This window comes from Hordeum vulgare, chromosome 7H (assembly GCF_904849725.1).
Source record: "Hordeum vulgare subsp. vulgare chromosome 7H, MorexV3_pseudomolecules_assembly, whole genome shotgun sequence".
In the NCBI taxonomy this organism is placed as follows: Eukaryota; Viridiplantae; Streptophyta; class Magnoliopsida; order Poales; family Poaceae; genus Hordeum; species Hordeum vulgare.
This window is the reverse complement of record NC_058524.1, coordinates 912,739-927,573: the sequence shown is the minus strand read 5'-3', so window position 1 is coordinate 927,573 and position 14,835 is coordinate 912,739. Positions and strand designations below refer to the sequence as shown.

The window sequence follows — 14,835 nt, the reverse complement described above, 5'->3', positions numbered from 1 at the left end:
CACGCTCTGTAGGATTTGAACCTACGACATTGGGTTTTGGAGACACACGTTCTACCGAACTGAACTAAGAGCGCTTTCCGGGAGATAAAGCAGTAAAGAAAAGGATGATTTTTGTACCGCATGCATATAGAAAAATGAAACTCTGAATTTTGTCCAATTTGAATCGATCTCAATTGATCCCTCGTTACTGCCCATAGGAGAAGTAATAGGTAGGGATGACAGGATTTGAACCCCAGCCTTGTTTTCCACATCATAATTTATTCCTCCATCTATATACAACTTTCTTGTCATTTCTTCTTTTTGGTTTCATATAATAAATGATATACATCTGAAACCCAACCTAACGTATAAAGAATGAATATTTATCGGTAATGCTCAGGAAGAAAGAAGGGGTCATCTTTTTGATTTTTATTCCACCCTCATGTACCCTTCTTTGCATTTTTTCTAAAGCCTGTTCAACCTCATATCACCTAGAACAAGTCATGGACTTCTTCAATGAAAGAAAGTCTCATGGAAACGTTTTCAACGAAATAAGAACCATAAAAAATAGATTCCTTGATCTTTTTATTTAGGAAAACTTATTTTTTCGCAGTTTTTTCTTTTATCCTAAAGATATGCAGAACGAGTGTATTATGAAATGTTCGTTGTCTAGCTTTGCATACATCGCTACTTAATCGTTTAGTGGTTATCGATGAAATTACTTCACCATAGAGAAAATATTATGGAAGTTTATATATATATATTATTGGTTGCTTTTGTTTATGTCCAATTGGAAAAGTTGATCTTCTAAATTCATATGTTTAGCCTAAAGTACATAACTTGTGTTCCTCCCTAGTTCTTGCAAAGCCACCTAATCAATCCTCACCTCATTTGTAGTTATAACATGTTCAGCTGAAATTTGTAGTTATAACATGAATTTATAATAAATTAGAAAAATGTAGTTATATAATATGAATGGCTGCATGCATCACTCGATGCAGGGACCGGGGCGATGCCTCCTTTTTGAAAAAAATAAATAAATGTGGTGTTCGTGCACGAAGCTCCGGTAAGGCGAGACACTAGACCTGGCCATGGGAATTGGGAAACCCGGCCCGACTCGGCCCGGCCCGAGCCTGAGAATCAAACCCGAAGGTCTTGCCGGGCTAGGCTCGGGCCGGTGGAAACCAATTCTTACGTCTATGTCGGGTTGGGCCGACCAGGCATTTTTGGGCTTTGGCCCAAAAACTTGGACCAACGATGGGGTCGGGCCGGGTCTGGGCCTGAGTTTTGTACTAGCGGACATTTGTTGGCCCGATCCGGGCCGAGGCCACGCCCTGCCTAAATTTTGGCCGGGTATACGCGACGCTTCAAGAGCAATTGGAAGCGGGCGACACATGCATGAAGGGTCTAACCACCTGTCTCTGTCTTTCTCAAATTATTGTTTAGTCAATATTCTTAGTAAGGAAACTTTTCCTTCCGCGCGCCGGTCGCTCGCTGTCTCGCGCGGGTCATGCAACATTTTTTGCACGCACGTGCTTCATTGGTCAGGCCATGCAATATTTTTCCGTTCAGATTTGTTGCAACCACGTTTAATTTTGATGCAAACGTGTGTCATTTTACTATATTTTGTCCATCCAAAAAGTTGCATCCACGGTTGATTGCAACTCGAGTTTGTTGGATTTTTGCTACAACCGGCGTTTTGACTTTTGCTACAACTGTATTAATTTCTGCTACAACCGACATCATTTTTTGAACGCTACTGGCAACTGAGTTAGCAGCGCTTCTATGACTTGCGCTACTACTAAGCATGCATTCAGTAGCGAGCTTTTAGAAACCGCACCAGTACTAAACACACATATTTCTTTTTTATATTTATATTGTATTTACACAAGGTTATACATACTGATACATAACATTAAAAATAATTCTGCAGAAAATAACATTTAGATTAAAGTGGATGGCTGCAAGTGATCAAGTTGGGTTAGAGGGAAAATACGATGTTACGGCACACAAGTGTCGGATGAAAGGTTTCACTTTATTCGACACTTGTGTGCCGTTCTAACATATTATGTTTTCCTACTAACCCAATTTAATTATGTACACCCACCCACTTTAATCTAATCTATGTCATCTAATAACTCATCATCCTTAGTGACATAACAACTTAACATCATCTTGATTATCTAACAACTCATGACAAGTTAATCATAAGTACATAATGTCATAAAGTAAAAAATGGTCCTCTCTCTTAGCTAGCACATATTATTCTCTCCTAGGTAGAACGTACTACTCTCTAGTAGGTAAAATAGCATAAAATAGGTAAGATCCTCTTTCTCCATTGTGAACAATAGAAATCCACCTATCGAGATGTGACATAATCCTTCGCATCTCCGCCAAGTGGTTGTCTGCGATCTTTCATTACTTTGCTAAATCTTTTGATTTCAGGCTTCCATCCCTTCTAGGAAGCGAGTATGCATTGCGGAAACATGTAGGCCAACATGGCCGTAAGATGATAACATGTAGGCCAACATGGTCGTAAGAAGGTGCTATCAATGAAGGGAAAAGAGATTTTGCTAAAGGCAGTGGCCTAAGAAATCCCTTCCTATGCTATGTCTGTATTCAAACTTCCAAAAAAAAACCATATGCAAGGCAATTACAAACGAGATAGCAAGTTTTTGGTGGGGGGACAGCGAGGAGAAGAAAAAGATGCATTGGTTTGCATGGTGGAAGTTATGCATCCCGAAGAGTAAGGGTGGTTTGGGGTTTAAAGACCTTCACAGTTTTAATCTTGCTTTATTAGCAAAACAGTGTTGGCGTCTACTCCAAAACTCTGAATCTTTGTGTGCAAGAGTTCTAGGTGCAAAATACTACCCCGTCGACAACATACTTATGGCTGGCCCCAACAAGGGTTCTTCGTTTACATGGCAGAGCATTGTAGTTGGTATACAAACATTCAAGCAAGGATGTACTTGGTGAGTGGGTACGGGTTTCACATATCAATATCTGGAATGACCCTTGGACTCCTTCTAGTAAAACAAGGCAAGTTATTACTCCACGGGGAGCAACTATGTTGGCCAAGGTTGAGGAATTAATTGACCCATATACCGGGTTAGTGGGATGAGAACATTATTTTTTTAAATGTTTTAGTTGCTTTTATTCAAAATTTTCACGACTTTCCATAAAGTATTCAGCCTTTTCAACAAATGTTCCAATTATTTAAAATTGTTTGCAAATTTCAAAAAGGTTCACGTTTTCATTTATTCAGAAGTTTGGAAAATGTTCAGTTTCAAAATTTTGTTTGTTTTAAAAAAACATTGGATATTAAAAAAATGTTTCCATTTCAAAAAAAAGTGTTGCGTATTTTAGGAATTATTTTATCTTAAATTTTTGTGAGAAAATTTGGAAATCCTAGAAATAATTCAGTTCTGTACTGCGGTTCGGTTCTTTACGTTTGGTGCTGTTATAAAATTAGTGATGAGCCCTTGATGAAGGTGGCTTCTTTTAACTAAGTAGCGCACTGACTTTCGCAATATTCATGGGCCAGCCCAGTTGAAGACTCGCCTGTGCGATACCGTGACTTTTTGCCATAGAGAGCGGCATATAGGAGGTATTGTTCGAATCTTCGAGGGAGAATTTTTTAAAGTATTTACAGAGAGGGAAATAATGGAAGATGGGCTGGCCCAGCACGGAGATGTGTGTGTATCCGTTTGTACCTATCGAATAAACGGGCGCCTTAAGCGCTGTATAGGAAATGCCAGTAACCGTGGCGAAGTCTTGGGGAAGCGAGAGCCGCATCAAACATTTATTGCGCGGTGTGTGCCCTAATTGGACTATTGGCGTTAAGCGATATTTTGGACTTTTGATCGGTGCAGGCAGATTCATACATGAGACCATTCTGATGGCTCCTATTTGTTACCCACGGCAAATGGTCGAGTTTTCGCTGAAGGTAGACGCAGATGGGCTGACCTATTTGGAGGTTAAGAACTCGGGATCGCTAAAAAACTGCGACAAAGCCGACGCAAGCGAGAGCTCGAACTCACGACGCCCCGCTCATGAAGTCAAGAACCTAACAAGTTGAGCTGAAAAGTTGTACTGATCGGTACACAGCACATGATTTAAAGTACCGAACATCTATTGATTTTTTTCGTACAATTGAAGTAAAATGAGAACAAAAAAAAACAATAACCCTGAAGAAAACATTGACAAACGTGAACAGTTTTAAAAAATATGAACCTTTTTTTATTAAACAACATGAACAAATTTTGAAATTCGAACAAACTTTTCAAGAATTAGAAATTACTGAAAAGAGGAATACAAAATTTGTTATCCCAGAAATATGAAAAAAAAATAGTATATACAATGCACATATTTTATATATGCTGAACAAATTTTAAATATACATTGAACAATTTTAAATACACACTGAACATTTTTGTGATAGACTCTGAAGAAATTTTGAATTGTGAACAAAATAAAAAAAAACCGTGATTTATTCAGAAAATCATGGAAAAAAATTGGAATCTCATACAATTTTGCAAAACAAAAGATAAAAATAAAAATAAAAATTATAGAAACATATTTTTCTAGAAGGTTCCTTAAACCTGTTTTTCGTTTTTCCGTTTTTTTAATTTAACGTTTTGCTTTTCTGTTTCTCCTTTAAAACTGGAAGTGGCCGGGCAGGCCCGTTTCATGCTCCCGTGCTTCAGCGCAGCCGCATCAGTCTGATGCTCGTGAGCGGTATATAGGGTTCACTGGCTATTCTATATAGTCGTGCATACCATGAATTTTTTTGTAGCTGTAACAACCATCAGTAGCTCTGGGAGTCACCCTTCCGTTTCACAGCTCTGGATCACAACCATCAGTAGCTGTAACAAAATTATTATAAAGGTAACGTTTGCAAGCCATCTACCCTAAAAATAACATATGCAAACCGTCTGAATAGCAGGGGCTCTACATAATTAAGGAAGCACATGATCAGGACTACCCAGTAGCAGAGCAACTTTCGAAGAAACTACCCGAGTTATCCTAAGGAGCTCCCCACGATGATGATCGAGTAGTGGCAAGGCGCAAGCATTCTCAGGAGAGTAAATGCATATTTATATGCGGTTTAGACCTTTTTGTAACGATTTGCCCTAGACTTGATACTGGCATGTAAAAATTATCAAATTCGGTGACAATCTGCATGTACTGCCTCTATTCTGATACTTCTGTGCAATTTACTCTTCTCAGGAGCAATGAAATTGGTGGTTAAATCATGACCGATGAATATAAGTGAACAAGAGAAACCTCATTTGATGATGATACAGTCGGTTAATATTACTTCGAAAATGAAGGAAAAGGTAGTCAAATTGTAAGGAAGAGCATCAAGGCTCTAGACACGAAGAAGCTAGCTAGTCACGGATGTTACGTCTTTCTTTCTTCTCTTCCAAGGCGAATAGGGCATAACCTGCTTCCTCCCGTCAATATCCGTGGATTCGCCTCCCCACCGTTCGTCGCTTCGGCGACCGGTGATGGGGAGGGGCATCTTGGTGACTCAGCTTTGGCTAGTAGATAGGTCGGTGTTTTAGTCCTCGCAAAGACGACACTTTTTTCTTTGAGTTAGTCTTTCATGCTTCGGTCCTCTTCAAACTCATCTATTGGAAAGGATTAGACGGATCTCCGTGTGTCACAACGATTTCAGGCAGTCCTAGTATAATGATCACCGTGTGTTCCTTGGATGATAACAACTAGCGTTGCGATGGCTGTGACCCAATGCTAGGTAGACTTGTGCTACAATAATGACCATTATGTGTTGTGACGGCATTGAAAAAATGCTGCTACAACGGCCACCGTGTGCTACAATACGACTGCTCGGATGGTGACCCGTCAATGCATCCTATATGCCGAATACGCAAAAACATAGAAGCATCTTGGGAGAACAACTTTAACTAGTGCCAGCATCGTGCAGGTAATGTTGTATTGCCTCGAAACAGTCTTTCCATCCTCACTTAAGATTAATAAAGTCATCATACGGCCAGGCCAACATACATGGTACGAGGAAATTCCCAAAACCTGGTCAAACAAAGAAGCATGCAAAGCTAAATGCCATAGACGGGTTGCCAAGAAGAAACACATGAGAGATGTCATCACACCCACCCATGGGAAGCTCACATCCATCGCTCATGACGTAAACACCACCGCGGCCGTGTCAGCTAAGGCCCTGATTGGCATACCGTTTTGTGCACAATACATCTGTAAAATAAATATAGATCTCTACCCATCGGTTTAATTTTCAGTCCAAAAACATCTATGCTCAGTAAAATACACCTGTAAATTTTATACCCCTGTATTAAATTACACCTATACCTAGCGCACTCTAAAGCACACAAATGTTTTTCTCGCTGACGAGGGGAACACGACGTAAAGTGTCGACACAACCTTTTCCAGCCGCAGACCTCCTCCCACAGCCAAATCGGCCCGAACTGGCCCAAGCCTCGCGCCGTGCCGCCCAAGTGAGCCAAGCCTAGAGACCTCATAGATTCATTATTTTTACAACTAAAAATTGTAGATTTATTTTTTAAAACTAGCAAACATGCCCATGCGTTGCAACCAAGGAGAAAAAGTCATCCCTCGTACACACTGTCAAGACACCAGTAAATCCCTTGAAATCTTTTACGATGTCACATGATAAATAACATGTTAAGTGGTGTTGTGCAGAAACAATAAAAATGGGAAGATTTTCCAAGTGTACTCAAGATGATTTTATTTTATTAGACAAAAATATCTATCTAGTAGGAGGTATCTCATCACACATTTGTTGTCGTTCCTCCTCAGAGATGCCCACCAAATACTTGCACTACAATGAAAATAACAAAGTACATTTTAGTAATTAATGTTAGCATGTTTTTATCATTCTTGTTTTTTATTTATTTCTTTAGTATATTTTTCGGGTTTTATGTTTTCTTTGCTCTCTTTGTATTTTGTGTTTCTTTTTCAATTTTATAGTTTTTGTCTGTTTTCTTTCTCCATTTTTGTATACACCGAGAATAATATTTATATACAGGTTTAAGATTTTCTAAATATATAATTAACATTTTTGACAACTTATATTTTTTTATGTCTACTCTTCTCAAATACATCGTACATTTTTTGTATACACTAGATTTTTTTATTACTTTTTATATCTACTTACATATTTATATTTTTCATGTCTACTTTTCTCATATACATTGCACATTTTCCTTAAAACAATTATACTTTTCATGTCTACTCATTTTTATGTCTATTTTTCTCATATACATATATGTTTTCTTTATCTACACGTTTGACAATAGGAAATTACATGATTAACATTCTGAAAATACATAATTAGCATTTGGTAAACTATTTTTAATGTGTACATTCTCCATTAACATTGAAACTTTTTGTATACATAAAAAATGATTAGAGATACACATTTAACATATTCCAATTTAATGGTCAACATTTTTTTAAACCTATACTTTTTTATGTCTACTTTTTCTATACACATTCTACATTTCTTGTATATATCATGATCATTTTTTATATACACGTTTAACATTGTCCAGATACTTGATCAATATTCTGAGAACAGATATTATTCTGAGAAAAGAGTCTTGATGACCCACAAGTAGGGGATCTATCGTAGTCCTTTCGATAAGTAAGAGTGTTGAACCCAACGAGGAGCAGAAGGATCTGACAAGTGGTTTTCAGCAAGGTAATATCTGCAAGCACTGAAATTATCGGTAACAAGTAGTTGTGTGGTGAAATGATTCGTAGCAAGTAGCAAGTAACAAAAGTAGCAACGGTGCAGCAAAGTGGCCCAATCCCTTTTGTAGCAAGGGACAAGCCTGGACAAAGTCTTATAGCAGGAAAAACGCTCGCGAGGACACATGGGAATTTCTGTCATGCTAGTTTTCATCATATTCATATGATTCGCGTCCGTTACTTTGATAATTTGATATGTGGGTGGACCGGCGCTTGGGTACTGCCCTTACTTGGACAAGCATCCCACTTATGATTAACCCCTCTCGCAATCATCCGCAACTACGAAAGAAGAATTAAGACAAAGTCTAACCATAGCATTAAACTAGTGGATCCAAATCAGCCCCTTACGAAGTAACGCATAGACTAGGGTTTAAGCTTCTGTCACTCTAGCAACCCATCATCTACTTACCACTTCCCAATGCCTTCCTCTAGGCCATGGTGAAGTGTTATGTAGTCGACGTTCACATAACTCCACTAGATGAAAAACAACATACAACACATCAAAATATCGAACGAATACCAAATTCACATGACTTATCCCATGTCCTCGGGAACAAAAGTAACTACTCACAAAGCATAATCATATTCATGACCAGAGAGGTAATGAGTAACATAAAGGATCTGAACATAAACTCTTCCACCAGATAATCCAACTAGCATCAACTACTAAGAGTAATTAACACTACTAGCAACCTTACAAGTACCAATCGGAGTCGCGAGACGGAGATTGGTTACAAGAGATGAACTAGGGTTTGGAGATGAGATGGTGCTGATGAAGATGTTGATGGTGACGTGTCCCCTCCGATGAGAGGAGTGTTGGTGATGACGATGGCGACTATTTCCCCCTCCGGAAGGGAAGTTTCCCCGGCAGTATCGTCCTCCCGGAGCTCTAGATTGGTTTTGCTCAAGTTCTGCCTCGTGGCGGCGGCGAATCCTCCGAAAAACCTCCTCCTGAATTTTTTCGGAACGAAACCCTTCATATAGCAGAAGAGGGGAGCCAGTGGGCCAGCAGGGAGCCCACAAGCCCCCTAGGCGCGACCAGGGGGGTGGCCGCGCCTACCAGGCTTGTGCCCCCTGGTTGCGCTCCTCTGGCACTTCTTTGGCCCAGTATTTTTTATATATTCTCAAAAAATTCACGTTGGTTTTCACGGCTTTTGGAGTTGCGCAGAATATACATCTCAAACTTGCTCCTTTGTCAGGTCGAATTCCAGCTGCCGACATTCTCCCTCTTCATGTAAACCTTGCAAAATAAGAGAGAAAAGGCATATGTATTGTATCGTGAAGTGAAATAACAACCCAAAAAGCAATAAATATCAACATGAAAGCATGATGCAAAATAGACGTATCATGGACGTGCCCACGAAATGTACAATATATCAACCATACTAGATGGGCATAAGTTTGGAACATGGTTTTATTATGTACTTAGCAGTAGGATACATGTGGCAGTTGCTCTTGAAGAACATAATAATAACCTAGTTAGCAATGTAATCAACACCATTTATGCAATAGTAGAGCGTACTTAATTGGAAAACTCTTACCAAGTTATGTCGGCGAATGTCATCCGGCCTCAACCTATGCACTAGTGGCATGTAAAATCTATAATTCTGGCCAATTCCCAAATTATACGAGAAGTTATCCCTAGAAACCAGAATACCAACAAGAAAGTAGAGAAGAACATCCTTCTTCCAAGTTAGATGTGATCCACACGTGTAGTGTGTCGTGTCAATTAATTTCCGTAATTCACTCAAGAAACAAAATAAGCTGTAAATTATAATTTAACAAATTTAGTATATGGATGAACACCAACTATTTCTAAATATAGAATGCAAATTACTTGACAAATATGGTTGAGGAACTCACGTGGAGGTAAAACAGGAAGCATATCGACAACCACCCAAATGTTGATGTTGCCTCGCATATTATCTTCATGACGAAGATCGAAGGTTATTTCCATACCCTCCTGAAATACATATGCCTTGCAAAGATCTTACCAATTTGGGCACCCAAATTATGTGTGAAAAACTAAATTAAATACTTTGATAACAAATGTGTGACCATGTATAGTCCTCAAGTTAGCGCTCCTCGTCTCCATTCTCTCGTGGTCTTCGAAACCGAGCCTCTCCAACACATATCTTCTTGCATGGCAAGGGAGGAACATATCTCCATTCTCGTCAAGCTTCATGCTGAAGAACCTATCGTCTCGCAGGTGCGGCGTGTCGCACATACCCCAACAGTCGCCGCAATATTCACACTCCCAATATTCATCGTTAGACATTTCCTGTTTTAATGTGGTAAATGTGTAAACAACAACCGTGATACTATATCGAAAGAATTGAATATCTAATGTGTAGACTACAATAATACTTTCCCCCAGTCTCATGTAAGGATTCCTTCAGAATCCTAATGGCATTAGTTGCACATTGTGATTTAGAGTTACATCAAATGGATGTAAAGACGGCATTTCTAAACGGAGATTTAGAAGAAAATGTCTACATGAGACAACCCAAGGGTTTTATCATGGAATACAAGGAAGATATGGGATGCCGCCTGAAGAAATCCATTTATGGACTAAGGTAAGCCTCTAGACAGTGGTATCTAAAGTTTAACGATACAACTAAAAGATTTGGATATAAAGAAAATGTTGAGGATAACTGTGTTTATGCGAAGCTGAAAACTGAGAAATTCATTTTCCTAATCTTGTATGTGGATGATATCTTGCTTGCTAGCAATGGTGTTAGTCTACTACAAGAAACAAAGAAGTTTTTATCCTCCAACTTTGATATGAAAGATCTTGGAGATGCTTCATATGTTTTGGGCATTGAAATTCACCAAGATAGAAAAAATGGAGTCTTAGGACTATTGCAGAAAGCATATTTAGGGAAGGTTCTTAAAAAGTATAATATGCATGAGAGTAAGGCCACACCTGCTCCTATAGTCAAGGGCGACACTTTTGAGAAATTTCAATGTCCCAAGAACTAGTACGGGCTCGATCAAATGAAAGCAGTGCCATATACTTCGGTTGTTGGAAGTTACAGTATGTACAAGTGTGCACTCGCCCTGACTTAGCTTTTATCACCGGAGTACTCGGTAGATATCAAGAGAATCCGGGCCTATAGCATTGGAAGATGGTAAAGAAAGCAAAGGTCATCAAGCTAACAAACAGAAGATCTGATTCCCTAGAGATAAAATGGTATTCAGATGCAGATTTTACGGGGGACAGAGATGATAGAAAATCCACATCAGGATACGTGTTCACTCTCGCTGGAGGGACTATTTCATGGAAAAGCTCCAAACAGTCCATAGTTACATAGTCCACGATGCAAGCAGAGTTTATAGCATGTTTTGAAGCCACCGGGCAGGTGACAGGGTTAAAGAAATTTATACTCGACTTGAAAGTGGTAGATTGTACTCACAAACCACTAAAGATGTACTATGACAACCAGTCCGTAGTATTCTATGCTCACAACAACAAGTCGAGTAATGCTACCAAGACAATAGATATAAAGTATTATGTTATGAAAGATAAAATCCAGGATCACACTATAAGTCTCGAGCATATAAGGACAAAGCATATGCTTGTGGATCCGCTAATGAAAGGCTTGCCACCCAAAAGTGTTCAACGAACACTTAGCCGGCATGGGTTTAATGGAAAACCTATGATTCCTGGATCATGAGAGACCCAATAGTAACAGAATCCGTTTCAAAACAGAAAGGTATGTTGTAGCTGCCTGATTCTATCGACAATTGAGCTATGACGATGAAACATGCTCTATGTACTAATCGGTGATGAAACTAGTAAAGTATGAAGTATCAAGTTAAAAGGAAAGTTGAGATCAAGGGGATAATGTTAGATTGATCTCCTCCAGTTCGAGTCCAACGACTTAGCGGGCCCCTGACTCGCGACCTGATCGGGGACGCCCAACCCTCTTCTGGTTGGTGGGCCTTGTCGCCAGCGCTATAAAGAGAGGTGGGGAGCCGGACGCACAGATCACGAGGTTGACCGTGCGCCAAACACCCCACCGTACCCCAATCCGATCTAGGGTTGCGCTAGGCCGACGGGAAGTGCCGCCACCACTTCGCTCACTCTTGGCCATTGCCACCGTCGCCCCCTCCGTCATGGCCACTCGGGCGAGCTCCTCGAGCCAAGGAGAATGTGTACACATCCATCTCCTCCTCTTACTACCGTGAATCCCCTACCCTCCGATCCAATGAGTCTATCAAAAAGAAAATTAAACATGTTAACAAATCCATCTCTATGTCCCCGTTTGCAGCACACATGTAATTAGCTAGTTGAAATGGAACAAGCATAATAGGCATGATAAGGTCTCACACAGTCAAATGGTAGCATTACAGGTTCCATAAAATGGGTACAATTCTCTCTGTAAAAAATAAATAGGTACAAATTCAAGCAACACAATCTTGTTTTTGATAAATGAAACAAGCCAAGCGCCATGTTTCCATGATTATTTGATCTGGAGAAATAGGACATCACAATGGTAGAAAACACTGTTCCATTTTTAAGCAACCAACACTTGTGCCTCTTTCACAAGATCTGAGAGGAGGGGCCTGGCAGTCTTCTTGGCGCCACAATCAGTCCCAGCGAAGAGCATGCAGCTTTCAAGCTTACACGTGATACTTGAAGCCTCAGACAATGTCTCCACGAATTTCTGATCCTTGAATTGTGTGTTGTACTGGCTGCGCCGCATCATTGTAACAGCAATCTGACCGCAAAGCTTGACGATTCTTAGGCTATTAGCCGTGGCCTTGCAGTTCTCTTCTACTATAGTCTTGAGCTTGGCCACAAATTCACCTTCTCCTGGGGCAACCTTTCGAGCCACATCATCAAATTCCTCTGCACTGATTATCAGCTTGTCAAATATCACCGAAGTAAGGGATAACAATACTTCCTTCAATTCCATCATAGTTGTCTGCGATTCATTTTGCTCTGATGAATTGATTTTGCCATTTTGCTCCACACGTTGATTTTCTTCGTCCTCTTGAAGTGGATTTTCTTCAATATCTCCTGATGCTTTGGACACATGCCATTCCAGTGCTTCTGACGGGGGTTTCTTTTTACTGGTTAAAACTTCTGTCAGCACCTGCAACCACAAGATAACTCAAACTTCAAATCACTTCACACATATGGTAGCTGGTAAAAGGTTTGAAATGTAGAATTTTCCGATTAATATGTTTCAGTGTATACTTTCGTAAATCTCAAACACTTAAAATTGCACATTAATTAGTGCGCCTAAAGTTGAAGCCTTGAAACGCAATACACAAAACGACAAATATTCAACTGGAAAAGTGCACAATTATGGAACAACGTTACAGCGAGTTTTTATATGGATGTTTATCCAAAGGATTAGAAGGTGATTCAGATGTAAGAAAAAACAGGAAACATTAGAAATAGAACACAACATCTTATGGTTTTAGAGTTTACATAAACAGATGTTACCTTTGGCAGCAAGGTGTTCTTCACATGATTCTTGTCCATCATATTCATATGTAGAGCACACAAATTCTCCAAGATCTCAGCAGCTATTGTTCTGTATATGACCATGTTCTTAGCATCAAGTATTTCAGTGAGTTGATCAACAATGCTGTGATTGTATTCGCTCATTATACACACCACGGAGATAGTTCCTGTCGCCTTGGATAGTAATGCCAGTAGTGTTCTCCCAGCCGTAATCCTAAGGTCTTCTTCTTTCCCTTCATCAAGGAAGATGTGCACCTGCTTGTTGATGAGATTTTGTTTTGTTTCCATGGCGAGGTTAGCAGACGGATCCAAAGCCAATTCTGTGAGTATCTCCATAGCTCGCATCTGCAGTTGTTGGCTAGCTGCGCTGCCCTGATCAAGAATCCTCTCCAAGTTGCTCACAGCCTGCTCGCTACCGGATATTTCATGGGCCAGCCTTGTGCCACCAGTCCACGGGAGCACGAATGAGTTGGTGCACCACTTTGAACACTCCATGTACTACATCTTGCCATGGCACTATGTTGATGTCTTGGATTAGTGTGTCAGAGTAGATAGGTGACATGATGTTGGTGATTAGATCGGGGGCGCCGCATATTTCCTTGCAATTCTGTTGGTCAGACGCCAGCCTCTCCAGAATTGTCAGGCCTTGCAGAATCAAACCATGCCAGTTATCTCCTTCACAGTCCCCTGCACCTGCTTGTTGGTTGTTCCAATATGTCAGCAGGGTGGTACCCTGGCTGTCCCCTGCACCTGGCTCAGGTTGATCCAATTTATAATTACTTGCCTGCTTACTGGATCCATGTTGGTGTTGGTGTTGGTGTTGGTGGTTGTTCCAACATGCTGCTGGCATCTGGGTGGTGGCACCAAAGAGTAGGGAGGATACACACCGTATTGCCCCAGGGAAGTGGGTTACATCGATGTCACATGCAAGATGCGCCAATATCCTGGCAGCCAGCTCCTTAATCTCTATGTCGCTTCTGCTACTCCACCTCCACCTCAAGCATGTATCCATCAGCTTCTGAACCTTTTGGCTTGAGGGCAGTATAAGAGTCTTTACATCCATTTGGTGCACCGTGATGAACACATCCAGCATCCTTGCTCCAGAGAGGTAGTCTTGCGACGATTCGGAGTCGAGCAAACCGACCGCGTACTTGACCAATCTCCTATCCTTGATGGATTTAGGGTCCCGCCAGCATTTCAACCGGGTGTCAGCAAGGTACTGTTGAAATGATTTTGCAGACCACATCTTTGGGAACTCCAGACTGCATGGAGTGAAGCCACAAAGCTTGATTCTACTCTCTGATTTATGTTCCATAAAATGAAGAGTGCACCTTGACAGAGAATTAGAGAATAGAACAAGTCCAATGCTGGCATCAGGTTTGCCTTGGTGTCGTCCATGTTGCCATAATCACGCTGTATTACGCGCCACAAGGAGATCCCGGCACAGATGTAACCCCCCTGTGAGTAGATCACCGCCACGACTAGGAGCACTAGGAACCCAGCTGCCCACACCAAACATATAATCGGGTAAAACGCAATAATCCATCCCAAAGGAATGTTCCTTCTCACATAACGGAAAATTTCCTTGCTGATAGGCATCGTCACTTGCG

At 40.6% G+C, this 14,835-nt stretch overlaps 1 protein-coding gene and 1 non-coding gene across 2 annotated transcripts; both read right to left on the bottom strand.

Moving 5' to 3' along the window:
- TRNAW-CCA lies at nucleotides 1-74 on the bottom strand. The gene has a single exon. It is a non-coding gene; the product is annotated as a tRNA-Trp (tRNA).
- Nucleotides 75-12,129: 12,055 nt separating this feature from the next.
- Nucleotides 12,130-14,829, bottom strand: LOC123412626. Its single transcript, XM_045105577.1, has 2 exons — nucleotides 13,205-14,829; nucleotides 12,130-12,848 (listed from the first exon to the last, which is right to left on the bottom strand). Exons 1-2 carry the CDS (start codon nucleotides 13,718-13,720, stop codon nucleotides 12,267-12,269), a joined length of 1,098 nt encoding a protein of 365 aa, XP_044961512.1. The 5' UTR covers nucleotides 13,721-14,829; the 3' UTR covers nucleotides 12,130-12,266.
- Nucleotides 14,830-14,835: the final 6 nt, after the last annotated feature.

Bases quoted from the DNA above. Each gene is read 5' to 3' on its own strand.
- LOC123412626 (XM_045105577.1), bottom strand. From the start codon at position 13,720: ATGGAGTGTTCAAAGTGGTGCACCAACTCATTCGTGCTCCCGTGGACT. The intron at 12,849-13,204 runs GTAACATCTGTT...TTGTGGTTGCAG, and splicing joins AGAACACCTTGCTGCCAAAG to GTGCTGACAGAAGTTTTAAC.